Source organism: Tiliqua scincoides, chromosome 7 (assembly GCF_035046505.1).
Source record: "Tiliqua scincoides isolate rTilSci1 chromosome 7, rTilSci1.hap2, whole genome shotgun sequence".
In the NCBI taxonomy this organism is placed as follows: domain Eukaryota; kingdom Metazoa; phylum Chordata; class Lepidosauria; order Squamata; family Scincidae; genus Tiliqua; species Tiliqua scincoides.
In genome coordinates this window covers 53,575,992-53,603,964 of record NC_089827.1, presented here as the reverse complement: position 1 = coordinate 53,603,964, position 27,973 = coordinate 53,575,992, and the positions used below count along the sequence as shown (strand labels likewise).

Genomic DNA, 27,973 nt, shown 5'->3' with positions numbered 1-27,973 from the left:
GAGGGACAAAACTAAATGAAAATGTGATAAAGATGTGTCCGGACAAATACACTTGGTCAATACAGGGTTGCCTTTTAAAAATGTTTATTAGAATTCAGTTAAGAGACATTGCTTGATGATGTCCCCGGAAAGTGGGCTCCGGTATCTAAGGAGCTGAACATTTTAGTGAAGCCAGCAGCCAGTGCTACCATGAAGTGCTCTGAAATGGTCGTGTGCACTGTTGGGCTGGGAGCTCATCCCTACGCCACCTCTCCATCTGTCCACTGCCATTGTCCAAGTGCTGCTGGAAAACAAAGGGGGGGACTAAAGTCACTGTGGCTCCAGGTCTCCTCTCCCCACCTACTTGGTGCTTACAAAGCAGCGCATAGGCAGGGACAGGTGATTTGGAGCCCTCCCCCTTCCCTTTACTTTTGAAGAGTATGGCGTGCAGCCTCCCTGCCCTGCCCTGCACTGCACCACTTTTGTTTTCAAGGAGCAAGAGCAGGGGGTGCTGGTGTGCTGGATGGGGAGCACACGGTACCTTTGTATGTTCACCCTTCCCCTCATCCATGGGGGATGCACAGATGCACAAACATGCAGGTGGCACAGGGGCATGCATCACCTGCTAGCTTCTAATTAATAACCAGATCCTCCAAATTGGCTAGCGGGGGACAAGATAGAAAGAACACATTGGATCCTTTGCTAGTGGGACTCACCTTGCCTCACCTGCCTCCCCACCTACCGCACGTCCCTGAAATCAGTACTCCCCAGTCATATTCCAGAGTAGTACAGTCCCGTCTGTTTCAAAGGGGTGTGTGTGTGTGTGACATGAAATGTGAAGACGAAAGAACTGAGCAGAGTCCCTTGTGGTGTCAGAGAATTTGGAGGCTCACATTTTATGTGATACAGTGACTGGTACCTTCCCTTGCCTATACTGAGAGCGTGTACTGGCAACAAAGGAGTGTGTGGTTCATTCTCGCTTGGGCTGGTCAGCCTCCACCCACAGGAATCACTGGGTCTCAGTTGGTTGGCCCTGACAATAATACGATTGTAGCAACTGCTTACAGCCCTTTACAATAAGCCCGTTTTTCCTCTATAAGCCCCGTGTTTTTACAGGTCGTGCCTTATTATCCACTGGTGTTCCATTTCAGAAACCACAGTGCATTTAAAAAAAAAAATCAGTGGAAACAAAATCAGTGGAAAAATAGCTTTAAAGACCCACTTCCAGGTTTCTTGCTCCTCTTTTGTCAACCCAGAGTGCACTGGTATAGATCCTATACCATATTCAGCCACTAGCTGGGGTGAATAATGGAATCTAATGGAATGAAATTATAATTATTTAACAGTGCAAAGGTAGAAAATTGGATTTTGGTGCTTTTTTTTTTCCTCCTTGTTACAAGGCATTTAAAGGTGGACCTCAGTATCAGTGGTGAGTCAAATCACTGGATCGCGAGGTCCCACCTGTATGTAAAAAAAATGCTGAAGGGTCTTCTGATACCATGTAGGCTTCTTTGCATCCCGCCCTGAAGTCTTGCCTTTTTTGTCTACACCTGGGCATGTGTTTATGTTGAGGCAGGATACGGGCATCTAAATTGGTCCTGCAGAACCTGTGTAAACAGAGGATTTAGGGTTTCTGTATCAGCACTTGAAATGGAGGTGATGAGAAAAGAGAGAACACAGTACCTCCCCAATATACGAACAGGCCTCTTGGAGATTAGGCTGTTTCTGCTTCACAAATATTTTAAAGTTTTAACAACAAGCAGCATCGGATTTTAAATTGCTAGGATTTGTACAGCAATGACTTTGCAGTATTTTCCTCCAAGACCTACCCGAAGCACAGCATTCTTTCAAGTAAAATCAAGGCTCCAAGCCACGAACACAAGTGTCACCGCACATCTCTAAACCCCACCAAGCAGTCATCCTGACAAATTCTGAATAATTCAGTCCTGTCAAATGCACTTTTATCTAGTAAAAGGTCTGAATCACAGGAAGGCACTGTTAGTAGTGTGATGAAGTCATCAAATAAAACCAAACATTGAGGCAACTCTTGGAGAGGTTTGCTCTTTGGACACAGCCAGTAAAGTCTTAGGGGGAAAAAGAATACTTTTTAAATTTGCATGTGTATTTGTCTGTGATTGCCTGAACCAGGAAAGGAATAGAAGGAACAAAATGTAACTTTGCCTTTAAAAGAGAATTAAACAGATTTCTGGAAGGAAAAGTCCATCACAGGTTACAAGCAATGATGAGTATTGCAGCCTCCTGGTTTTAGAAGTAGGCTACCTCAGAATACCAGATGTTAGGGAGGGCACCAGGATGCAGGTCTGTTGTCTTGGGTGGTCCCCAAGGCATCTGGTGGACCCCTGTGAGATACAGGAAGCTGGTTTAAATGGGCCTTTGGCTTGATCCAGCAAGGCTCTTATGTTCTCACAATCAGTTAACGCAGCAAAGCTCCATGTCTTTACTTGCAGTAAACAGCAGCTGTTGCAACCTGTCTTTGAAGAGATGCAGCTCATCTTTTCCTTGTAATCTGGTAATTTCGCAAGCTAAGTAAGGCATAGCAACCAACAGTTTGTGGAGATCCTGTCCCGGTTCTCAAAATGCTAGCACCCTCTACTGGCTGTAAGGATGTGCAAATAATTCCCACTCATTGGTGCAGGGTATTTTTTTTCCCCCATGGGCAGGGCAAAATTCCCCATGTTTCAACAGCAGGGGTGTTGTCCCTCACAATGGAACCACATTGAACCACCAGGTGCTACACAAAAATAAAGAATAAGAACGGGACCTACCCTCAGGCAAGCACTGTAATCAACCACCTCAGGAGCTGGTTTGGGTACAGAGGCTCCCTGGGTAGTCAATAGCAATTTCAGCTATGTCAATGCAACTGCCTGATAAAGAGGTCCAACTTGCCCCAGTAGGAGGGGAGCTGCTTCACACATACAGCATCCCACACCGAATGATACACTTGTGTTCTCTTTCCAGAGGCAATGGTGCCCCATTGTCATGTTAGAACGCACAGCTGCTTCCAAAACACCCTGTCCAAGTCTAAAGCTCTGTGCTCACGCTTCAGACACATTAGTATATATTTGCAGATTCCCATTGCACATCTAGGGGGCTTTAGAAAGAGTTAGGATTGTTCCCCTCTTCCCCATGGTAGGGTAAAGAAAGAATTGTGGAAGGGCATAACTGAAAAGATGTTCAACATACCTAGTAGTGAGAGGAATTGTTACAATTACAGTGGAGGGGTTAAAGACTACCCACAGAGGGCAGCATAGACCTTGCGCACCTCTGGCTTTTGAGTCTTCACACCAGGTTCTAGCCACATTTCCCCAAACCATTTCTACCCAATTTTGTGTTTCTTTTTGAAGAGAAAGCTTTGATGCTATTGACAGTTCTAAACTAGGCTCAGGCCCTGCACTAGTTTCCCTCTGACCATTTGTTTTTAAAAATATACAGGTTGAGCCTCATTATTCGCATGGGTTTGGTTCCAAGCACTCACATGAATGGCAAAAAATGCACTATAGCAAATCAATTCAAAAAACAAAGTCTCTTTGCTCCAGTGATTTTAAAACAGCCTTGCTGACCTTTGTGATGCAAGGTAAGAGTCATTAAGAAGACAATCCATCAATCAGTCCTCTAAGCGCTTAAAAGGGGCTTCACTCAGCCCCTCCCTTCACCAATGCAAAGTGATCACCTTTCTTTCACATGCTCAGGGGGAAGGGAGGGGTCCCCTGCAGAGAGAAGGATTGATGGATTGTCAGCCAGCTGCCCTCTCTCTCATTAAGGAGGCTATTGTTAAAGGACTGTTCAGTTTTTTAAGCTGATTTTAAAGGGGTACATTTTTCCCCTTCTCCAGGGATCAGCACATTCCTTCTCATTTGCAGGGGCCATTCGTGTTGAGTCAAAGTCAAGTTTCTTAGCTTGTGTGCCTTTCCAGAAAAGCAGCATAAAATTATGAGACAAAAGATTAATAAAAGAGACATGGACACATCCTCTGCAGTGGCAGTACGGTTTCTCTAAACAGAGTATGCTAACAGGTAGGAAAATGACTTGCGTGTGCGTCCCACTCACCTCTGAGCATTTGCCACCTGACCAAAGGGCAGGAGACAGGATCGGATATAATTTAGTTCATTTATAGGTATGCCATTTTCCCCAGTGCACGTAGACTTGCATTTGAAATGTCAAATTACTCTGTTGCCTCTGCCCCTGCATTGGTCGCTAGCTAGAAGTACCTCAATACAGAAATAAGGAATTATCTAAATGCCTGCTCTGAGATCATCAGCACATTCACTTCCTTACTTCTGCTCCTGGACAATACAAACAAATTACTGGTTACAGGCTAATAAGTTATTGATGCGTCACCACCATGCGCAAGAGTCTGGTTGCATGAACATGCCTTGGAACTCTCAAGGGAAGGATCTTTGCAGAAAACACAGCCTTTGCCCCTGGGGTGGTAGCAGTGACTTCAGTGTAGGTCACTGGAGATGACAATATAGTTTACTACATCTAGCAATGAAACCTCTTGAGTGTGCAAATTGAAGGATCTAGTAAAGACACAATTAGATAAGGTTTTCTCTTCGTATGTGACAGCTCAGTTTCCTATTCCACTCTTCAAAGAACAGAAACCACCTGTTACAAGCAAGTCATAGTTTTAGTTTTTTTTGAAGTTTTAATGCAGCTGAAAAGGCTTTTAATGTGCAAGTAAAACATCAGTGACATTTTAATAGGGAAGCTGAAACAAATAAAAACAAGAGCCCTTATCTCTGACCCTGGCAGAGCTCCATGCCTGGAGGAAGAGTTTCTGTACCAAGGAAGTAAGTTTTTCCCAGATCTTCTGCAACTGTTCAGTGAAGCGTTCTGCTGCAGAAAGCTGGGGGTGAAAGGCAAGCAGCTTGGGATGACATACATTTCAAGAACGGCCCAGAGTTTCATTTGATGCGGTAAAGGACCTTGCGCTGCATACGATGCTGGATCTCTCCACGGCGCATCATCAATTGCAGCACTCTGTAGATGGCATGCTCAGGATATTTCTGGGAAGGAACAAAGAAGGTCCATGAAGAAGCAACTACTGAACTTAATGGGGAATGTTGGATGAGTTTTAGGAAGCTAGCCCAAGCAGTTACCACGCAGCTCATTTGGACAACTTCTTGCTCTACAGAGTATCTTTGGCTTTGAAACATAGCACTGGGTTTGAAAACAGAAAAAGGATGCTTCATTCTGAGCATACTAATTTTTTTTATCTTGGTAGGATGCGATCCTTTCAAGCACAAAAGCACAGTACAGCCAACCTCTAGGAGGCCTTATTCCCACCATCCATCCACCCCTGCATGTGTGCAGACAACACGGTATGCTGTTTTGGGGAAATGGGAATTCTCTGCACATCTATAGCCACCTGGATTCCCATGCTCTTTGTTCACTCAAAGACTGAGCAGAGGAGGGGAACTCAAAGGACTATTCTGACTGAGCAGAGGAGGTGAACTAGATTTGGTTATGAGAGCCTACACACTGATCTCTCATTCCCTAAACTGCTAATGCACATGCACCAAGAGGGTAAAAGGGGAGAACCAGAGCTCTCCTGAGCCCTAATATGTTCCCTTTGCATGCTACACTGTCACATGGGACAGGACAGTGATCTATTTCCCTCTCTTCCTTCCATGAGTTCAGAGCAATCTGAACTGCCAGGCTGGCACAAGTCCCTTGCACTGGCCCAGGAGGGTTGCAAACGTGCCGTAAATTGTCAGTTCAGAAGTAACACACACGCACACACCTCACCTTTGGATATTTCCACTACACAAAGAAGCTCCAAAAGCCAAAACATTTTGTTTTTTTAAAAAAGCTCCCATCATTTCGAGGTTATTGGTTACTCTCGAGCAGAAATAGCTAAAGGGCCTTAATGAGCTCTGCTAGGTTCTCTTCAGCAGCAGGAGATGTTCATATGAACTCCAGGCCTGCACAATTTGTGTCTCACAAAGCTGAATTTGTGGCTCCACGTACAGTACAAAAACAAAGCAGTTTTCAGTTTTGCTGGTTTCCTGGGACTGTAGCACTGGTGAAATTTTAATGGCCGAGGGGCTGGAGCGGCCTTGAGAGGTCACAAGTTTAGTAAGCCTGCTCTAGGTTTACCATGAGGTGTCTCGTTTCCCCCTCTTCTTGTGTGCCTAACCCACTTACCTGTTTCACAAAATCCTGGATAATGCTGTGTTCAGATACTTGAGAGCCAATTGCAAAGCGACGCTTGAGCTGTTTTTCAATGCGGGATAACATCTCTTGGTCCTCCTGAGTAGTGAAACCTTCCACTCCTAGAGAGAAAAGCATGCCCTTAAACACACACCCTACAGAAAATTGCTACAGTGATCTCTGATCTCCACCGTACCTCCTAAAGTCACAAAATGTACTGTATCCACATGAGCAGTTTTGTCCTTCAACAGGACTATGTATACTGGATGCAGACCAAATGCAGTGAACTGGGTAATCACGATGACATTTTCCCTGAATGTGAAAGCACAGTGCCATTCATCTTGTTAAGAGCAGCCTGGTGTTAATGCTAGTTCACTTATTATTTCTTTAGATAAAGGCTTTTAGAAAAATATGCCAAACTACCACTGCCATCAAGGAACTAGATCTTCTTGGAATTTTTTCTTCTGGTGAATCCAGCCTTGCATGTAATAATAGCAACAACCAACATTTGTATGTGCTTTAGAGTGCTTAAAGAGCTTCGCATACATGCTCTCAGTGCTTCCCCTTGCAGCAAGGAAGGGCAATTATCCCCATCAGGGTGAGAAAGTGGTTTTTCCATCTAGTACATTTGTGGCAGAGACAAGATGTGAACCAGAGAGTGTCAGCCAGGATGCCTCTTCCCAAGTCACAGGTGCATAGTGTTACAAATGTGCAGAGCAGAACACTATTGCCACACCAGGAGGACAGCTGAAATGTGCAAAACACCAGGCTGACAAACCGACCTCCTCTGCTGGGTCTCCTTCAGAATAGCATGTTAGCACTCATCCTCTACCTCTCTGAATACCAAGCAGCCTCCAGTCCGTGGAGGACACAGGCACTGTGCGGGTGAAAGGTATTTCTTCAGTCACCTTACCTGAGAGGTTGCCCGACATGGCTGCATCAAGAGTAGAGACCTGGAAGAGCCGCAAGGCTTCCTCGACATCAGCCTCAGTGGCAAAAGGCTGAAGCTTCATCTTGCTGAGGGACTCTGCAATTCGCACAATGGCCTCCAGCTGCCTGCACAACACAAACAAAAGACCCCATAAAAAAAAAAAGAATCTGTCCATAGAAGGTCACTATGAATTGCAGCACCCTGTGATCAAAGGAATACAAAAAGGTATCAAGAACCAAATACGTCTTAAGGAGAGGGGGTTCAATCCTATCCAACTTTCCAGTGCCAGTGCAGCCCCTGAGGAAAGGGAACAAATGTTCTCTTACCTGGAGAAGGCCTCTGTGACTACTCACCTACTGCAGGATGCAGTGTGTGCCTCAATATCATGCCTGCACCAGCACTGGAAATTGGGATAGGATTTGGCCCTGAGTCAGCTAGCTAATATAGTGACCAAGTAGTCTTGTGTTGCATGCATGCAGAAGGTCCTCTCCAGCCATAATGCAAAGCACTCAGGCAGTGGAGATGAGCTGTGCAAGCACTCGTATAGATTCCCAGAAGACAGGGATGGGGTGGGGCTGCAGAGGCTTGCTTGGCACCGTACAATTCACGTGAGGCTGTGCTCCAAGAACAAGAGCGTCTCGACAAAAGTTTGGCAATGCAGAGCTCCAAAGGACAAAACAGCACAAAACATTCCAGGAGTACCACACTTCTGGCCCAAGAAGGCAGCTCCCCAAAACAAGGCCTCGCTTAACAGTCACCACAACGCAGGTGCAAACCCCTCCCAACACATGTAGAAGATTCCCAAAAAACACCAGAGATGGTACAGGAAACCAACACACAGAGTAAGGACCACACACAAAAAACGAAGGACAGGATGCAGTTAGCAAATCTGGAGGGCAGGATATAGACTGGCTTGCCCAGATGCAAGCTGGAGAGTGGCAACAGCCTTCGTACCCGGAACGGGAGACTGGGCGTTCAAGGCTTCCTTGACTATCCACCTGCAGTATCACTTCCTTCCCATCCATGACCCAAGCGGGAGGCCCTACTCTCACCTGACTGTAATAGGAATGCTGGAACGACGGTCCATTTCCCTCTCATGCTGGCGCGCACCGCTGCGCATCAGGATGTAGCGGTTCTTCAGCTTCTCTGCAGCGGTGGCAGAAAGGCGAGGGCCGCATTTCCTGCAGAACAGATGGAAGAGTTCAGCAGACCAGAGCCTGTATCAGAGATCCGTTATTCTGTCTGTTAACTCTCAGCCATCAGGAAGAGCTATATCACCACCACCAGCTGTAACAGCTTTAAAATGGACCCGTTCTCTTTGCTGGCCACTCTTGCATCCTTACTTTCCAAAGAGCAGACAACCAGGGTGAGGCAAGAGGTAGATCTGTAAGCCCTCTTTATATAGAGAGATTTATACGTTTATAAAAATATAAATTTATATTATAAAAACTTAAACCTATTAAAATTTACACATTTTGTAATATTCTTCTAAAAACTCAACAAGCAACACAAAACAATCCCCACAAACGGAAACGGTTTCAGACTTTGGGGCAGATATTCCAAGACATAGTCAGGCTAAGGCCGTAGTCCTACCCACACTTGCTATCCAATCCTATCCACGTTTACTATAATTGGACTTCTGAGTTTATGTGCATAGTTGTGGGCTCTTTGTGATATCTACTGCATCATGAAACTGAGGCAGTGCTGAGGGCGACAAAAGCTGACACCAGAAAGTGTTTTTTTTTTAAGTTTAAGGTACCAGTGGAAGCTGATGCTCTTGAACAACAGGCCAATAGACAAAAAGAAGAAAGGAAACACTTGGGAGCAGAATCCAATACTCACAAAAAAGCTTCAAATTGTGATGCTAATTACTATACTACAGGAGTGGCCAGCCTTACATCTGTAGGGCTCCTGGGCCTTGAACAATTGTGTACCCAATAATTAAAGGTCCAGGAGCCCCAAAGTTGAAAAGTTGGCCACCCCTGCTGTACTGTAAAATCTAGAAAAAGAAAATTAAGTGCCACAGATAATTAAGGCAGGAGGTCTGGTCTAGAGGGTAGAGCCTCCATTTGCCTGAAGATTAACATCCACAAGGTCGCCAGTTCGAGGCCACCGGCACCGTGCGACCTTGAAGCAGCTGGCAAGCTGCAGCTGAGCTGTTCCATCTGCTCGGAGCGTGGGAGGATGGAGGCCAGAATGTTAAACCAGATCGGAGTGTAACACCTTGAATGTAGTGGTTCTTGAAAGAAAGAACCTTCTTTCAATTTGTAAAAATCCCTGCGTGGATTTAATAAGCCTGCCTATGTAAACCGCCTTGAATAAAGTCTTGAATAAAGACCAAGAAAGGCAGTATATAAATACTGTATATTATTATTATTATTATTATTAAGGCAATTAAGCCATTTCTGCCCAATAACGCATATATGCAACAGGAACCAAATGTGTACACCTATGAGCCGAGCAAAAAATAGGTTAAGTAAATAGGTATACCCAAAGATCTCTAAAGCCCACAGTCTGATATCACATCATGATACTGTAGCAAGGAAAAGGAGCAAACATCACAAGTCCAAATCATGCATTTAAAAGAAAATAAAACTTGCAAAATCCAGCTCAAAGAAAGCTTCCATATTCCACAATAAATTCAGTCTCTTCCAACTGATGAGATACAAGATTCTACAAGGCTTTGCAATACATCTTCAGAACTATCCTATGCTCAAGTTCAAACCCAGGCTGCAATCCTATCCATACTTACCTGGGAGTAAGCCCCATTGACTATAATAGTACTCTGAGTAGACATGCATAGGATTGGGTTCCTCGTCTTAGAGCGCTCGGGTTTTTCCATCAGCTATGAAAAAGTGAACTTGCTCCTACAAAGGCTCCTCTTACCGGAACCAGAACATGAAAATACGATAGTCCCACTTCACTTCAAGCCCCTTCCACATCATCTTTTTGCAACAGACCAGCAAGGCAACTACCCCCCTGGAGTTTGTTTTCTGCTGGAATTCTAGAAGCATCTTAAGAACAACTTGCTCACAAGTGTCATTGTAACTCCCAGCTGGTCAATTAGTAGGAAGTTTCTGCACTGCTAAGCCCCAAACTAGACACGATGCACAGCAACATGCAGCCTCAGGGGGCAGACGTTTTGTAGAGAAGGACCAGTGCGAAGGTTGCTTAGCCCTTTTTCCTTCCAGCTCAAAAACCACTACCCCACCTGTTTTTTTATCTGCAAAGGAAAGTGCAATCAAATCTTTGCCGCCGCCAGAAGTAGCTATCTATACATGCGATTTTGAGCAGAAAAGGGGCTCCCTTGCATGGAATCTCCACTGAAAGATACACCTTCCTGAGGTTCATTGGTTTAAAAAGAAGAAATAGGGATAAAATACAGTCGGACTGCATCTTATGCAAAGGTTAGTTCTAAGGTTCTAGAGTCAGCATATTAAAGCTAAAATCGTGTGTACTCAAAGTTGCCTTGAAAATCCCTTACATCTGAAAAATATGTACTGACTCTTAAAAATTATGAGATGCAGGCAGGAACTGAGAGCGACTAAGGGAACAGCCATGTTCTCTAAACCCACGCTCATTCCAGAGTATGCATTTAGTAAGTGGAATGATGGGCAGAATCACCGGCACTATTTTTTTGTTTGCTGAGTGTAACTAGTTGAATCTGTGCAAGTAAAGTGCACCCAAGGTGAGGGCCAACTGTATATGTAACTATGTGTTATGTCTAGTCTGGATCTCCGTTTGCTCTGCGGCCTGCTCCGAGTTATACCATCCTTCCTGAGTGATCAGCGTCAACATTCCAGAAGAGACTCACGTTCGGCAGTAGGCGATCAGCTTCTTCAGTTTGTTCAGCTCAATCTCGCCTTCAACAGCTTGAGTCTGTGTCAGGGCACTCACGTGCAGCGACATCACATGCTTGGCCAGTGTCTAGGGAGAATTACAGAGCAAGATGGTCAAAAGCAAAAAGTAAACACAGCCCACTACCTTTCTCTTTTAGCTAGCAGGGTACCTGTGGTTGCCACCAAAAAAACCAATTTACAGGACTTCATGCTCACTTCTTCATCAACGGCTCTGCGTTGGCTTTCTTCTACTATTTATCATACTGAAAGTACTTTTGCAAAATAAATTTTGCAACTTCAAAATAAAACACCTTGTACATATAAGCAGGTATTCCCATTCTACAGAGGCCAAGACTGTCCAAAGTAACACAAGGACTCCAGGGTGGAGGTGGCGCTTGAACCAAGTCTTTGTAGATCCAACACAAAGTCTCTAACCACAGGATCACTCTGTCTTTGGACTTTCAATTCCAAGGAAATGCTGAATCTTGAAAGGAAGCAATGCTTTAAGGTAATCTGGCCCTGGAAAGACCCTGGGTGTGCCATTGCAATGTCTGAAAGGTGAGCTAGTTTTCTCCACAGAAGAGTTGATCAGAGGCCCACTCATTCTGGATAGTTTAGAGCAGTGCTTCTCAAACTGTAGGCTGGGACCCACTATGAGGGCCGCAAGACAATTTCAGGTGGGTCCCCATTCATTTCAATATTTTATTTTTAATATATTAGACCTGATGCTCCTACAGTACGTGACTGCACTTGGGGAAATGTTACAGACCTGTCCTTTTAACAAGCTACTCTATATATTCTTTTAACAATGATAGTAAATGGGACTTACTCCTGGGTAAGTGTGGGGAGGATTGCAGTGTAGGATTGCTAAAAATTTTCCTGCTTGATGATCTCACTTCCAGTCATGACACCACTTTCGGTGGGTCCTGAAAAGATTATTATTGTAAAAACTGAGTCTCTGTGCGAAATGTGCGAGAACCACTGGTTCAGATGGTTTACTTTTAGCTAACGAAGCTGATGAGGGCACAAACAAGGCTGCCTAAGTAGCCCGAGAGATAAGCGTAGATCAGGGGTGTCCAAAGTTTTTGGCAGGAGGGCCACATCATCTCTCTGACACTGTGTCGGGGTCAAATTAATTTACATTTCAAATTTGTAATGTAAATGTACATTATAATGTGCAAATTAATTTACATTTCAAATTTGAATAAATTTACATAAATGAATATATTAAAGATGAACTTATATGAATGAATGAAGGTCTTGCAATAGCTCAAGGCCTATAAAAGGCCTTGCACAAAGCAAGGCTGGCCTTTCCTTTCACATCACAGACGTGAAACAACAAGCAGTGGAGGGAGCCCTCATCCCACAGCTCACTTGAGAGGCCAAACAGTTGCCTCATGCTGAGAGCAGTTGCATCGGGCCAGCGTGGGTTTCAACAAATCTCCGGCGGGCCAAAGGCTCATTGGAGACTAGGGGCTCCCTGAGGGCCGCATTGAGAGGCCTTGAGGGCCGCAAGTGGCCCCCGGGCCGGGGTTTGGGCACCCCTGGCGTAGATAATGGCTTCTCCTTGAACGAGAGGATCACAGTGAAAGTAGGCTTTGGATATCATGAGACCAGGCAGTAAAGAACGCAATGGCTCAGCTTCACAGATTAAGCACACAGAGAAAACCAGGCATAGTAAATATTTTAAAAATGATATTGAAAACAAAGGGGACTTAGTAAAGGGCAAGTTGTGCTGAAAATGAGACACGTGGCAATAGGTCAACACAAACACACAATATGGAACTAGAGTCTAAATATGGTAGAAAACAGACATACAATGGAATGGGGCATGAAGCTGAGTGAAAAGTAAAAGACTAGTATATTCACAGAAGGAAAAGGGGTACTTTTCCTTTTGTCCTTGGGCGATTCTTTGTTAACTCTTCTTTTTAAGCCTGGCACTTCTCCTGGTTGCTCTACGACAGCCATTTTCAACTGCTGTGCCATGGCACACTGGTGCACTGTGAATGGTTCACAGGCGTGCCAGAGTAATTTGGGGGGAGGTCATGAGGCATGTGAGCCTCCCACTGGCAACATGGTCTGCCTTGTCAATTGTCAAAAACCTGAGGGTATGCATTGACAATTTTAGTGTCTTGCCAGTGTGCCATGAGATGAAAAAGGTTGTAAACCACTGCTGTAAGACCATGGACACAGTTACACTTTACTTTTTAATAAATCTCTTATTGAGTTATTTTTTCATAGGTTTTTTTCTTATTTTCCTGCTTTTGCCCTAATTGGATTTTTTTTTTCCACCTTAAGAAACATTTTTCTCAACAAGTCCATGAACCAACTTTTATTTTTGGGTTGTTTTCATGAATTAATTTGTTCTCCAGAGGATCTTTCTCCATCCTGACCTAACAATAGTCATGCAGGTGCGATAGCTAGGAACCTTATTATCTATCTTCCTTTAAATTACGGGGCGATGGCCTATTGGGTTAAATTCATGAACTTCTACTGCAGTCCTGTACAGGATTGCTCAGGGCTGAATCTCATTGTATTCAGTGGGGCTGGTTTTCTAGGTAACGCGTTTAAGATTGCAGCCTGAAACTAATCTAGCAGACTTCTGGCGTTAAGTATAGGGCAGGAGGAGTTTAAGTGGGCTTTGTAAACCTGTATTATTTGGTTATGCTGTGGTGTGTAGTTAGATTTGCATTTATCATTTTGATTATTCTGTAATAGTCGCTTTGTCAATTTCATTTTAATTGGGTGTTTTCATAATCATAAGTGCCTTGCTGTCTCTCACATAAATCAATAAACTCTTTGATGCATTTCAGTTACAATTGTGGTCACTGGTCTTTTTTTACTGGTTCAGCTTTAGCCGTAGGGGTGTAAAAAGAACCTAACTTTCATCTCCTACAAGGGCAAGTCAGTGAGAAAACATACACTCTTGGCCATGTGCAAGATTACTTGATCTCATACCTATTCTTCCTCCTGAAGTGTCCTGGAAGCGGATCAAAGACACACCAACATTACTTGAAGAAATGACCCCCACTATCCATTTGGCTGAGAGAAGCAGGGCAGAGTTTTTCCTGCAAGTTCTCTTCCTAAAGCAAGCAGCTCTACAGTGCCAGAACTCTGTTCCCCTTCACTGCCCTTAGCCCACCTACCATGTCTCTTTCCTCATTGTGCTCATCCTTGACAATGAAGATCATATCAAATCGGGACAGGATGGTGGGCATGAAGTCTATGTTCTCCTCGCCTTTGGTTTCATCCCAGCGCCCAAAGACGGAGTTGGCAGCCGCCAACACGGAGCAACGCGAGTTTAGGGTGGTTGTGATACCAGCCTACACAAGATAAAAAGAAACTCATATTACTAGGACTAAGAACAGTAAAACAGACAGGTACAGTAGCCCCACAAGCAAGGATTTATCTGAACTCTTGCTGAAGGGAGACTGGACCCATAGGTTAAGGTTACAGAATGCTCGAATCCATGTTGGAAGCCCACCATGCCAGTAAATTGAAACCTATGTTGTTAGATTTTAGGGGAGAGGCCATAGCTCAGTGGCAGAGCTCATACTCTGCATGCAGGAGGTCCCATGTTGAACCCTAGCATCTGCAGGTAAGGCTGGAGACACCCATCTGGAAGCCTGGAGAGACACTGCCAGTCAGTCTCTCTCCAATACTAGCAATACCGAGCGAGGTGGTCCAATGCTTGACTCTGTAGGGCAGTTTCATATGCACATATATTTACAAGTTAAAGCCAGAGTACAGAAGACTGTGAACCTAAATACAAGGTCCACACATGGAAGGGAGCTTAAAGAAGGAAGCAGCAAGCCAGGACTCAAGAGGCCAGTGTAGTCTACCATGAGCTCACCTTGGCAATGGAGATGGTCTGCTGCTCCATCGCTTCATGGATAGCCACTCTATCATCCTCACGCATCTTTAAACAGGGAAAAAGATAAGTAGGACAGAGTGAGTACACTCTGCGTACACACTCACACTTGGGAATGTGAATGAATGCAGAGCACCAGGTGCTCTGGCAATGCTCTGCTCTTTCAGAGACAGGCAGCTGGTGCCAGATGCAGACCTGCCCCAGGCCCCTGCAAGAATTGAAGCCATTCAGTGCCAAAGAGTACAAAACATCAAGAACCAGCAGCCCTCATACCATTCTCCCCAACTGAGAGTCAGATATTCCTCAGTCAAGGCGTCACTGAGCTCTGTGAAAGCTTATCCCTTATTAAACAGTTTAACTATCTCTTATTATTAACAATGAAAGCAACACGGGGAACCAAGCATATAGTGTCAATTGGCTAGTTCACCCTTTGGCAGGCACCTCAGTCTTACCTAGTTCAGGAGTCACTTGTTGCTCATTAAGCTTGTTCAAGCCCTGAGAAACATTGGCACCTTCTCTCAGCGAAAAGAGTGTCAGGCTGTGGGCCCAATCCTAACCCCTTATGTCAGTGCTTTCCAGCACTGGCATAGCGGTGCCAATGGGCCTTGTGGTGCATCCTGCACTTGGGTGTCACTCATGGAGGCCTCCTCAAAGTAATGGAATGTTTGTTCCCTTACCTCAGAGCTGCAATGCCCTTATGTCAGTGCTGGAAAGCACTGACATAAGGGGTTAGGACTGTGCCCTGTGTGGCATTCACAATACATTTAGGGCTCTGATAACAGAGCCTGCATCCCTTTACCTTTCATTCTTAATTCAATAATTTGGTTTCAACCTGTGCACATTCATGCCCAGGGATACCAATCCTTCATCCCTGACCACTTTGTGTGGCTGATAAAAGCAGCCATGGCTCATGAAAGCTCGTGCCACAATAGGCCAAGGATTCAGGTAGCCATACTGGTCCATTAGAAAAACACCTAAGGAACAGTGTTGAGACTGCAAAAGATAAACAGGGCAATACAAAGCTCTGGGATTCTCCAGAACTTATCAGCCTGAATGTTAAGCAAAGCAAAGGATGGGAGAGGAGTAAAGAGGGGGGAAATGTTGGGCACAGTGAAGAAGCCCCAAAGTCTGCAGCATATACAGAATTCAGATGGAGGGCAACAGGAGTTACGACTGAATTCACTCACTAGCACCTAGTGGGGTAGATTTCAGGATGCACCGAGAGCTACTGAGTCCAAGAAGAGCTGCTATTCCCCATTCACAAAAATATATAGCAAACATCTAGCAGTTACTTGGCTCTGTCTCTAGCAGACCTCAGCTTTTCCCATTAGGCCCAGCTATATCCCCCTCTCCTTTTGGGTTTTCATCCTCAACATGCAGCCTGATAAAGAGCGTTGATGTTTTGTGCTCACTTCTTTCCGTTGCTCCAAAAAAGTCACTCTAGTCTCTTTCCTGCCCACAGTGTGCTGAAATGCAGCTGAAGACTTATATTAAAAACACCATCTGGCCCTTCTACTGTCCATTCTACCATCCCTGAAACTGGCAGAAAGTACACCTCCATCACAGTTCCTTGGCAACGTCAGAAAACAGGCTTTCGCTGTAATGTTCCATTTGTACCTTGTCAAACTCATCAATGCAAACCACTCCCCCGTCAGCCAACACCATGGCTCCCCCTTCCATAAAGAAGCTCCGCGAAGATGGGTCTCTGATCACTGAGGCTGTCAGTCCAGCTGCGCTGCTGCCTTTTCCAGAGGTGTACACCTGAGAGAGAGGAGGAAAAGGTGGGACAGCATGTCACACTCCACAGACAAGCCAAGGTAAACATCTGAACACAGCTGTCAATGCCCAGCCTGCCTGGCAGACAGAGGGGATGATAGGAGCTTGACTCCGAAACTTTGCACAGTAAACTCTTCCAACAGGTGAGCTTGCACAAAGCAAGATAAGGAGCAAAAAAGGAATGCAGTGGACAGCTATGTCAATTTTGCCCATGACTGGGCTAGCTTACAGAATGGGTCGAGGCTGGAAAGGACTTGAGATGAGGACAGATGATTGCGGGCATTAATTAAGCTTTCAGTTGTTGTCTATATGAAGCTGCAGTCTACTGAGAGGCCATTGGTCTACTTGAAGATGCCAAAGATTGAACCCAAGACTTAAGAACATAAGAAGAGCCCCGCTGGATCAGGTCAAAGGCCCATCTAATCCAGCTTCCTGTATCTCACAGTGGCCCACCAGATGTCTCAGGGAGCACACAAGGCAAAAGAGACAACCTGTGTCCTGGTGCCCTCCCCTGCATCTGGCAATCAGAGGCAGTTTACCTCTAAAACCAAGAGCTTGCACATACCTACTATGACTTGTAACCTGTAATGAACATTATCTCCAGAAATTTGTCCAATTCCCTCTTAAAGGCATTTAGGCAAGATACCATCACGACTTCCTGTGGCAAAGAGTTCCACAGACAAATTACTTCCTCTTTGCAAAGTATATTCCCCATGGAGCCACAAACCCCTCCCCCCAACAACCACAGAATAAAAAAGATGGAAATTGAAGAGAAAGAGGGTAATGAATGGTGCAATACATCATGACCCTATGGGGTTTTTTTCCAAAGTCCTTAAAATGGTTTCGACAACATGATTAACCCAGCCCACAGGTATGCACATTTGACTCCTATTGCGTATATGCAACGTTGGGCAGAAATGGTTTAATTATAGCATATTCAGTGTAAATAATGCACTAGAGGAACCAATGTCCTGATCCTGTATAAGGCAGCTTCATATATCCACACTAGCCAAAAGTGGGGAGAAAAAACACTGCTGTGAATTTTAACAGCACTGGGATAAATTATTTTCCCATTGATAAAAGAACATTTTGTTCTTTGTAGTTTACCACTTGTTTTTCTTTTTGTTTAAGGCCACGTGGCTAACAGAGGTGTGTATGGGCAGCTGGGTTAGTAATTTGGAGGTGGGGAGAAAAGAGCCTTAACAGCAATGCCAAAGCCTTTCAGAGATCCTCAGAGATCTTCATCATCATTCCTGCTTCCTCATTATCTCCTCTACTTGTGGTAAAATGAAAGACATTCACAGCTGTTTTGCCCTACCCAACGAACCCTTCCATTGTTACCAATGCTAGGTTCTGAGCTAACCATTTATCATCTCAGGAGTCCTCTTTTCAGAAGGCCACAGACCACAGAAAATGAAGAACCAAGCACCTAAACACTCTCGAGAGGGCCTGCAGTGAAAAATCTCCAAGCCACTGTACAGGACTGGCAGGAAGGGCACTCACCCCAATGGGCGAGCATCTTTCTACAAACTTCAAGAGCTGGGACTTGGCTGTGCCGGGGTCTCCCAGCATGAGCAGGTTAATGTCGCCTCTGCGGGTCAACCCATCTGGAAGCCTGTAGAACAAGCCAGACAAGGGAAAGGAAGGTTAACTATTTCTTTAGAAAATACACACTCAACACTGAGCACAATACATCACTATTCCGTGACATGTTTGTCTAAAAGCAACCACTTCAAGTGGGAAGTAATGGTGGTGCTTTTCCCCTTCCACCCTGCAAGAAAAGAAAGCCTTTTTCTTTAGCACATTCTTTGGCCAATAATGAAGTTCGACCCAACAGGAACAGGCACAACACATTCTCTTCTTTACTTCCTCTTTTACCACTTTGGGTGCCGAGGGAGATACAAAGCTGTATGAAGGCAAAAGAAGGTCTAAATCATGGAAGCAGGGGGCTGTGCTACAAATGGGAAGAGAGGGCAAGTTGGAGTCTACTTCCTTCCAACACAAAGGATCATGGGGCAACTTCACAACTAGTCCATACACTTTCAAGGACTAAAACCCACTTCTCCAGATGCGCAGTGTCATTGTAGTCGGCAGGTAACACTTCCTGTATCTCATGAGGATGACATCATTAGCCCATGAAATCAGGGACAAGGACTAAAACACAGACGAAGTAAGCAAGTCTAGTGGTCTTGCTTTTCCTGGTATAAATAGTGCAAGGGGGAGTGATGCAAATTGGGACCACAGCAGAGGGTAAGGGGCTTTAATCCTACACCCTCACCTCACAGTCCCAATCATACTCCCATACATTACTTACTTAGTTTTAAAGATTTCTATCCTGCCCTTCCACCCATTTACACAAGAAGAAAAGCTTTAATTGGAGCCAATGGAAATTTTTTTATCTTGCATAAACAGAATACATGGGGGCTGCGATCTAGATCAGGACCACAGTTAGAGAAGTAGGGTTAACAACCTTCTACTTCTGCCATGATCCCAATTCACATCTTCTTCCCACATGCTATTATACAAAAAAAAAAAAAAAAAAAAAAAAAACACCAAAAAACAAGTCCCCTAAGGGCATGACTAAGATTGGGTACAGTTTGACCCCAACCCAAAAATCTTTTAAAGAACCACCAAACTCTGCTTTTGCTGAAAAAGACTACCCCCCCTGGAATCCCTCTGTATGACTCTTTCACTCCTCCCTTGAAGATCACAGCTGGTACCTCTTTCGGGACCCTCCAAACAGCATGCATGCAATCGCCTTTTTTATATCACTACTGCCATAGATGGAAGGGGCAATGCTCTTGGCAATGGTCTCGTAAATGTTGGGCATGGAAGCAAGACGTCGAAACTCCTCTTCTTCTTGGGGAGTCACAGGGCCACCGACACTGCGGCCTGAAGAGACACAAAAACGGAATCACGAGGACCAGTTTCACAAGAGGTTGGACTCTTGTTAATACCTCTAGCATCTTCTGGAATGTCACATCGGCCTGCATTTTATATACTCAAACATTAATGTTGTCTCCATTTTTTTTACATTACCAGAAGTGGCCACATTATCAGAAAAAAAGAGCCCAGATGCTACATTCTACATAGATAAGCACGACTGCTTGTATTCACACCAGAAGTTCCTGGGCCTGTAGCTGCCATAGATTAGCTGACCAAAAATATTTTACAGCAGGCAGCACATGAGTAGATGACCCTGACCAAGTATGGGGAAGGGTAACCCCAACAAGCTGATGAGATTTAGCCTTACTTTTTAGGACTTTTGGGGGACTGACAAGACTGGTTGAGATGCATTATTGCAGTCAAGTCCTGCATTTTATGCCATACTAACAAGTGTGTTCATTTAAGTATGCATGCAATTTATAGCCTACTTTTCCACTCTAGAATTGGGTGCTCAAAGTGGCTTACCACAAAAAAGGTATAAATTACAACAAGGTTCTTCAATACCACAATACAAACACCCCCACACAAAACCCTCCCAGTCAAACAGCAAGAAGCCAAATGGAAGTGTTTAAACTATGAGGCAGAAGACCAAGAGAGATGGAGTGCAACAGTTCTTATAGGGCAAGGACTTCCACAGGCTGGGAGCTGCCATGGAGAAGACCCTTTCCCTTGTGCCCACCAACTCCACCTCAGCTGGTGGTATGATGTGCAGAATGCCCTCTTCAGCTGATTGCAGGGAGAGATGGCGCTTAAGGAACCAGGGCCCTAAGTCATTTAGGGCTTTAAAAGGTACTAACTGAAACCTTAAATTGTGCCTGAAAGCAAACTGATACCCAGAGTAGATGGAAGAGGAGCACTGGGAATTCCCTTCAGTGAAGGAATTCCCTTCAGAGAATTCAGTGAAGCATCCTCGGGTCTGCTCTTCAAGCAAAGGTACCCCACCAGATGATCAAAGTTAAGAGGAAAGCAGATTGTCACCACATTAATGACTACCCAAACAAGGCATCAGAACTACCCAAGAATGGTTTTACCTGAGCCTTCAGTGTCTACTTGGATTCCCACCACACGGATGTAAGAGCTTCGGATGCCCACTCCAACATTGTCCCGGCCCTTGCTCTTCGTCAGGCCAGCCTTCTTGATAGAGTAGATCCCCATGATGGTGACTCTGTTCCCAGGGACAACCCTGTCACACAAATACCTAGAAAAAAGGGGAAGCAAAAGGGTTGATAAACTAGAACAGTCCCTTGATTTCCCCCGGAGTTACAAAGTGACAAACCACAAGCACTGCAGAACTGGGCCAGCAGGCACGAACACTAATAGCTTCCGTCATCAGCGGAAAAGAATTTCAGCCACATTGCGATGAATTGGACTGCACTGCAGGACAGTACCTGACCCTGTCGGGGAGTTGGAAACTGGACAACAAGATGGTCTTTTGGTTCCTTCCAAACCCATGAAAATGCTTTTGGACAAAGAAATCAGAAACAGATTCATTCCTGCACCCCTGCAGGAGAGTTTTTCAGATGCCACTCATTATTCAGTGAATCATTATTTCATTGTACAGAGACTCCTCTACAGGTTACACTCTAGAAGTCTATTTTTTTTTCTTAAGACCAACATCAATATCATAGGTAGTGAACGTATGAAATATGACAAAGAAGTGCATTTATAGGACATCTAGTATAGGACTTTATATTGTGTTGTTTGACCCTGAAAAAATGGGTTAATTGGACTTGCTAGAGATGACTGGATTAAGATGAGAATGTTTGGGAACGCTGAGATGAGCATCAATGTCTATGTCTATCAATGACATGAGCATATGACTATGGACATATGGCCAGGCATGTTTGCATCTCAAAAGTTCTTAAGTAGGGGAGCTTTTGTACTAGTTTCCCAAAGTCTGCAATAAAGGTGAAGTTTCAAAAAGTTATTTGCAAAGAATGGAACACTTAAAATTCAGGCACCTTCTCTCCAAAACTGAATTGGCCGAGACAACAGAGGACACCTGTACCAACCCAAGTGTTCCATGTAACAGTCAATGGCACGTCAGTCAACATCCTCAGGCCAAAGTCACCTTCTGGAAAGGATAATCGGCGAGGCCTCACCTGTCACAATAGAGCTGCATGTGCCGAGGCATCTCCCCATGAGGGACGGCATCTGGTGACTCCTGGAGCTTCAGTGTCTGGAAGTCCACACACTTGCACTTGTCTGGAACAATGAAGTAGGGGTCCAGAGGGCACTTTGTGAGGGCAGTCTGCTCCCTGGGAAGGGTGTACAGATGCAGGTCAAGTACTAGCTGATTATATAGCACATTTAGCATACAAAGAGTGCTTTGAGATTTGCCTGGTTCCCTCTCTTTCCAATTCAGCAGGGAAACTGCCTGAGAACCCCCATTTATGCTGCCTTTCAGTCCCATAGCGGATGAAAGGCGAGCTATAGGTAACATAAATTCCTGTTTGGCCAGCTGAGAAAACAGGGACAGGAGGTGGTCAAGTGAGTGACTTGTCTATGACATACAGCAGGATCTGAATCCTGAAGTGGGCTACCTCAGAATGCCAGACGCAAGGGAAGGCACCAGGATGCAGGTCTCTAGTTGTCTTGTGTGACCCCTGAGGCACCTGGTGGGCCACTGTGCAATACAGGAAGCTGGACTAAATGGGCCTTCGGCTGGATCCAGCTGGGCTCTTCTTATGTAACCCCCAGGAGCTCACAAACTTGCTTATCAGACATGTCCTGGCAACAGTCCTTTCCCCCTCTGGGGTATGTGCCAAGTCACCAGCATCACCTTCCTCAAAGCTACATGCATCCCCTCCACCATTCCTATTCCTTTCAGGGTGAATTGCAGGGGGCTTAAGTGTGCAGATAAGCTAGGGGGTACAGATTGGCACCACAATCATACACCACGTATTGCCTAGAGCTGAGAGATGCTGGAGAAGGAAGAGGCAGCTGTGGTTGTTTTATATCTTTAAATGTACATAACCTGCTGGGTTTCTCACTGAAGAGAAAGAGCAGGATATAAATTTGCACACAATCAAAAATTAAAACAACTGAAAGGATTTTGGCAGACAGGAGGAGACAGAACAGCAGATCAGGCACAGAACGGAAAAGCAAGAGTGGGTCTCTTCTCTTACGTGCTGCATTTCCGCGGAAGGGCATATCCTTCCAACCCAGGGCGTAAGGCAATGTTGGGGATCACGTTCCGGCAGGTACGACACTGGATGGTGATCTTGGTAGCTTTGGCTCTTACGGCTGTTGCGGCAATGATGATTCCCGGGATTTTCACCAGATGGGACATCTGGTCAGACTGTAGAACAAGAGGAGCCCACAACTGTGACACAGCTGCAAGGAAACCCTTGCCCACAGAGCAAAGCCAAACCCAAACCTAAAGGATGTACATTTCAGCTCTTCCTCCCTCTTGTATGCTAAACAAAAATAAATCACAGCACAATATTCCAGCACAGGGAAGGGAATGAAACTTCAATTACTTGACAAAAAGCATGGGAAGCAAGATTTTTACATAAATATGCCCCACTTGCATTATCTACTTCACTTACAACATCTGAATTTTACTTTTTTATTTTATTTTTAACTCAGAGTTCTAAAACTCTGAACAAAGGCACGAAGACTCCTTAGGGTGGCTTTCTAAGCGCAGATCAAAGACAGTTAAGTCCATGAAAGCCGACAATATGTTTGATCATCAGGGATACCGACAAAGGAGAAAGCTTGAGAAGAATGGAAAAGGAGACTTGTGCGTCACTGGACTGCTAGCAGAGTCATGATGTTCTGGGAACGGAACAACATGTCTAATGCGATCCTATGTTTAGTCAGAAGTAAGCGCTAGTGAAGTCAATGGGGCCTCCTGTCAAAATTAGAGCGCACAGGTCTGTGTCCTTACGCCAATGAGACGTCCGAACAAGCCAATTATTTTTTTTCCCTTGCAGGATCCAGTGAGTCTCACATGAAAAGATCAATAAGCAATCAGGAAAGCACATGAGTTCTCCCACAGCACTTACCCACACCAAGGAAAGCCCCCACCCATTCTAAGTAGCATGGGTCTTGGGTAGTAATTACTAATAATTTTTTAATGGTACAGCTATAACTCAGGAAAATAAAATCAAGGTTATTATTTTAAAGGGTTATTTGATATTCTGGTTATTTCTTGCTGCATCCGAGAACACTAGAAATTTGCTTGCCATTGATAAGGAGGCATTTTCCCCACACGCCACTGTCTAGGAATGCCACTAAAAGCAAACAAGTTATAAACCCATTCATGTTTTCCTGCCAGAACTGAAAGGGTGTTCAGAAGACCACACAAGTAAACAGCTAGTGCTACTTCACAGTGATAACAAGGCTTATGGATGGGAATCTGGATTCATTTGCAAAACTAGAGCATGCCATCCACTCTGGAATGACTTTTGGCTTACCCGCTAGAGCGTGTCATCACTAATTTTGGTGATGATTAGGCATGAAGTAAACCACTTTTCCAAATATTTTCTCCACACTAATGTTCTAGGACAGCTTCACCTCTTTCCTTTCCCAAAACCAGCAGCATACCTTAAGGCTGCGGATGTTGGCTGGATTGGCATCCGATCTCAGCATGACCTGAACATCCTGAAGAACCTCCTCTCCCGTTGGACGAGGGCGTGTTACTTCATCAGCAACTTCCTTTGCTGCTTCCTCTAACTGTGGAGAAAACTCTATCACTTAGAGGACCGTACCAAACTAACAACCCAGCTGATCTGACTACTATCCACTACTTGACTACTGTATGAACTATGTTCTATTGTCTTATAACACCCCACACCAAGGAGTCACAGCAAACCTGAACCCCAAAACTTGGTCGTCTTGCACAGCACCAAAACTCCTAAACAGAAGATGTAACTAGTTTAAAAGAAGTGGGTGAACAATCAGACACCCAGCTCCCAATTGTGTGGTCAATGGTTTGTTTTTTTGTTTCTATCCTGTTGCATGCAGTTTGTTAGTAAACTTTTCTCAAGATTGAAAAACAAAACAGAAAAAAATATTTTTTCTCAGGTTCAATAGTTCTCACTGTATTTTTTCTACAGAGGTGCATCACGCAAGAAGAGCAGCACTGGATCAGGTCAAAGGCCCATCTAGTTCAGTTTCCTGTATCCCACAGTGGCCAACCAGGGGACACACAAGACAAGAGACCTGCATCCTGGTGCCCTCGCTGACATTCTGAGGAAGGCTACTTCTCGAATCAGGAGGTTGCACATACCCATCATGGCTTGTAACCTGTGATGGACTTTTCCACCAGAAATTTGTCCAGTCCCCTTTTAAAGGCATGCAGGCGGATGTCATCACCACATCCTGTGGCAAGAAGTTCCACAGACTAATTACACACTGGGTAAAGAAATATTTTCTTTTGTCCTAACTCTCCCAAACACTCAATTTCAGTGGATGTGCCCTGGTTCAGGTGTTGTGCGAGAGAGAAAGAACACTGTATCCATGCCCTGCATAATTTGTTATGTCTCCATCATGTCCCCACGCAGGTGCCTTTTTTAAAACTGAAGAGCCCCAGACACTGTAGCCTTTCCTTGTAAGGAAGGTGCCCCAGCCCAGTAATCATACGCAAGAGAGTTTCATATTATTCTGCATGAAATTTATTTAAACCAAGTCAAGTGTGTAAACTGTTTACTGAACCATTTTTGAAGTTAGGATCTGAATCAGAATGGTTCAGTAAAATATACTGTATACGGTAAAATATACTGATGAACCTGAATTGGGAGGGAACAGGCATTTTCAGTGATTTGGCTCCTCCTTTCACCCCATCCTATACATACCAGTTGCAGATGCTCTGCAGGATTTTTGTACAGGTGGTCTGCCAGGTCTTCATCAAAGCTTGCCAAGTCTTCCATCTCCACCTCAATCCAGTACTCGCCCAGGTTGTAATGCCGTTTGAGCTCATCTCTGTGCGCACAGAGAGAGAGAGAGAGAGAGAGAGAGAGAGAGAGAGAGAGAGAGAGAGAGAGAAAATAGACAAGTAAGGGTGTGCAGCAGGACTGACAGCAAGAAGCTCACATGCTGATATACACTTGCCGAAACTTGACAGCAAGTTAGCTATTGCTGACCCTAAACCAGAGGTAGAGTTACACCAGGTATAATGTATGACAAAGAAGGAAAACTTATAAAGTGGAAGGGTCACCTGTATTTGAAGGTAAAGCCAGTCCTATCTGTTCCAACTCGGTACTGTCTCAAGAACTCTTTGAAGCGTTTCTGTAGCTGGGACTTTCGAACTTGCCCCTCATCTGCCGTTGGTTCACCACCAAAGCTGTCACTGTAGAAGATGCCCGGATCGTCAAAGCCAGACATGATGAGTCACTGTAGAGAAAAAGTACCAATAGTGTGTGTGTTTGGGGGGGGGGGGAGAGAATGCATATCTGGAAGATAGTACTGTATGCTGCACTGGTTAAGAGTCAGACTAGGAAGAGGAAGATCCAGGTTTAACAAAGCTCACAGGATGATCTGGGCCCATAGGGTTCTTTCATAATAAAAGTGGTTGGGGAGGGAGGGGGACATGGTCATGTGCTCCCTGAGGCATCTGGTGGGTCACTGTGAGATACTGGAAGCTGGACTAATGGGCCTTCAGCCTGATCCAGTGGGGCTTTTCTTATGTTCTTATGTTATGATCACTGTAAGGAACAAGAGTGGCCAAACAGCAGCTTGAGAGCCACATGCAGCTCTTTGACCTATAACATGTGGCTCAAGGAAATACATTGGCTGAGCTCCTTTTTGCATCACAATTAACATAAAAGGTAATTAAGAACTTTTCAAGCTATATAATTATCTATCAGGTATTCACTGAGAGTCCACTGGATTAAAACAAATGTTCACGGTGAGTAAATATATTTAAGAAGTTAAATGTTTGATTGCTGGTGGGTTGTGAAACTTAAACTGACAAGGAAAAGGTACTGAGCCCTAGTGAGAGTGAAACTGAGCTGCACCCGCACATTTACTCATGAATAGGCAATTGTGCCTTGGAACTTTTTGAAGGCCAGGTGAAAGGGAACACAAAGCCACTAGAACAGTCCTGAACAGATGAACATGGAGCTCAAGGAATGCTCCAGAGGGCTGTCCTCCCCCAATAGTAAAAAAAAAGGATAAAAAAAAGTATAAAAACAGAGGCTTGAGCAGCTGGTAAAGTGAACCCTTAATGTTAGATGGGCCCCGATGAAGTGTCGTTTTAAAAGTGGGTCCCAGTTCTAAAAAGTTTGGGAACCACTAATCAAAATCTTATTGCACATGGCTCATGTTAAACAAGTTTTGCCACCCCTGGTATAGAGAGGGTCAAGGTACAGAGGTGGTGGCACCATCAACGATTAGGAGACACACTTCTTCCTGGTCAGAACTGACAACACAACCTACACGTGTCTACTCAGAAGTAAGTCCCACTGAAGTTCAATAGAGCTCACTCTCAGGAAAGTATGTAAAGGATTGCAGCCTGAGATTCCCATTATATGATTTATTTTTTCCCCTGTGGGCAAAGAGCCTCTTGCCAGCCCTACATGCTCTTTCCATAGCCAAAGGGAAGAGGGTGCCAAAGAGTAAAGAGGCCCCCCCCCATACTCACACACAGCCCTGATCCCTGGCTTCCCACCCCTGACCACTAGCATCCCCCCCAGCGGCCCCACCACTGCAGCCCCCCCAGCACCACTCACCTACTTTCCCAGGGGTAACCTCTATACCAGGGGAAAGAACCTTCCGCTCAAGAGGCCACAAGAGCTTTTCGCGGCAAAAAGTAACAAAAAAAGGTTCTATGCCCGCCCTCTGACAGGCATTCTTCCCTCCCATTGGTCCACAAAGATTCCAGCTGCGGTGATTGGCTCAGACGCAGAGCGCCTAACTGCTCTCCTGTCAGTCGCGAGCAGACCGTGAGAACAGAGGAGCACGCCGATTGGAGGAGGTGGTAGTGAGAGCCCGCCCCCGGACTTCTTTTTTTTTTTTTTTTTTTTTTAATGACGAGTCCTGCAGAGCTGGTTTGGCGCGAAAAGGGAAAGAAACCATGATAGTGGTGGGAGGGGTCAGGATGCGGAATGGTGCTTGTGAGCAGGGTGGGGAGGAGCTGTCTCATGGTGGCTCCACTCCCTACTGGTAGTGCTCTGTCCCGCTCCTGGCTTCATGCTGTCAGCCGAATCCTATCCACACTTTCCTGGGAGTAAGCCCCACTGACTGTAACGGGACATACTTCTAAGTAGACATGCCTAGGATTGGGCTGTGTGTCTGCTAACTGGGCAGAGCAGCAGCCTTTGTAAGGGTGTTTTCTCTTGCATGTTACAGGAGAGGGGATTCTTCTGTAGTGCTGTCCTAAGCATGCCTACTCAGAAGTAAGCCCCATTGTGTCCAGTGAGGATTCCTCCCAGCAGGAAAGTGTGTACTGGTAGGAATGTAGCCCTGTTCATCTCAGCCCTGCCCTGGTGGCTGTTGCTGCTGTCTATTATT

General features: G+C 45.0%; 1 protein-coding gene across 1 annotated transcript; it reads right to left on the bottom strand.

The window, feature by feature from the left end:
* Positions 1 to 4,622: 4,622 nt before the first annotated feature.
* MCM5 (minichromosome maintenance complex component 5) lies at positions 4,623 to 27,264 on the bottom strand. The gene is made up of 17 exons (XM_066633410.1): positions 27,193 to 27,264; positions 25,680 to 25,855; positions 25,318 to 25,444; positions 24,068 to 24,196; positions 22,645 to 22,817; positions 21,619 to 21,774; positions 20,548 to 20,714; positions 19,291 to 19,462; positions 18,074 to 18,185; positions 16,412 to 16,555; positions 14,777 to 14,842; positions 14,070 to 14,246; positions 10,899 to 11,011; positions 8,137 to 8,265; positions 7,067 to 7,209; positions 6,148 to 6,275; positions 4,623 to 5,006 (listed from the first exon to the last, which is right to left on the bottom strand). The coding sequence occupies exons 2-17, from the start codon at positions 25,844 to 25,846 to the stop codon at positions 4,905 to 4,907; spliced, it is 2,205 nt and encodes a 734-aa protein (XP_066489507.1). The 5' UTR covers positions 25,847 to 25,855; positions 27,193 to 27,264; the 3' UTR covers positions 4,623 to 4,904.
* Between the last annotated feature and the right edge of the window lie 709 nt (positions 27,265 to 27,973).

What these genes read in the sequence shown, in the direction of transcription:
- MCM5 (XM_066633410.1), bottom strand. Translation starts at nt 25,846, where the DNA reads ATGTCTGGCTTTGACGATCCGGGCATCTTCTACAGTGACAGCTTTGGT. An exon ending in ATGCAGCTCTATTGTGACAG is followed by an intron (nt 20,715 to 21,618) that starts GTGAGGCCTCGC and finishes CCTTTTTTCTAG; the next exon opens with GTATTTGTGTGACAGGGTTG. An exon ending in AGACCATCTCCATTGCCAAG is followed by an intron (nt 14,247 to 14,776) that starts GTGAGCTCATGG and finishes TATCTTGTGTAG; the next exon opens with GCTGGTATCACAACCACCCT.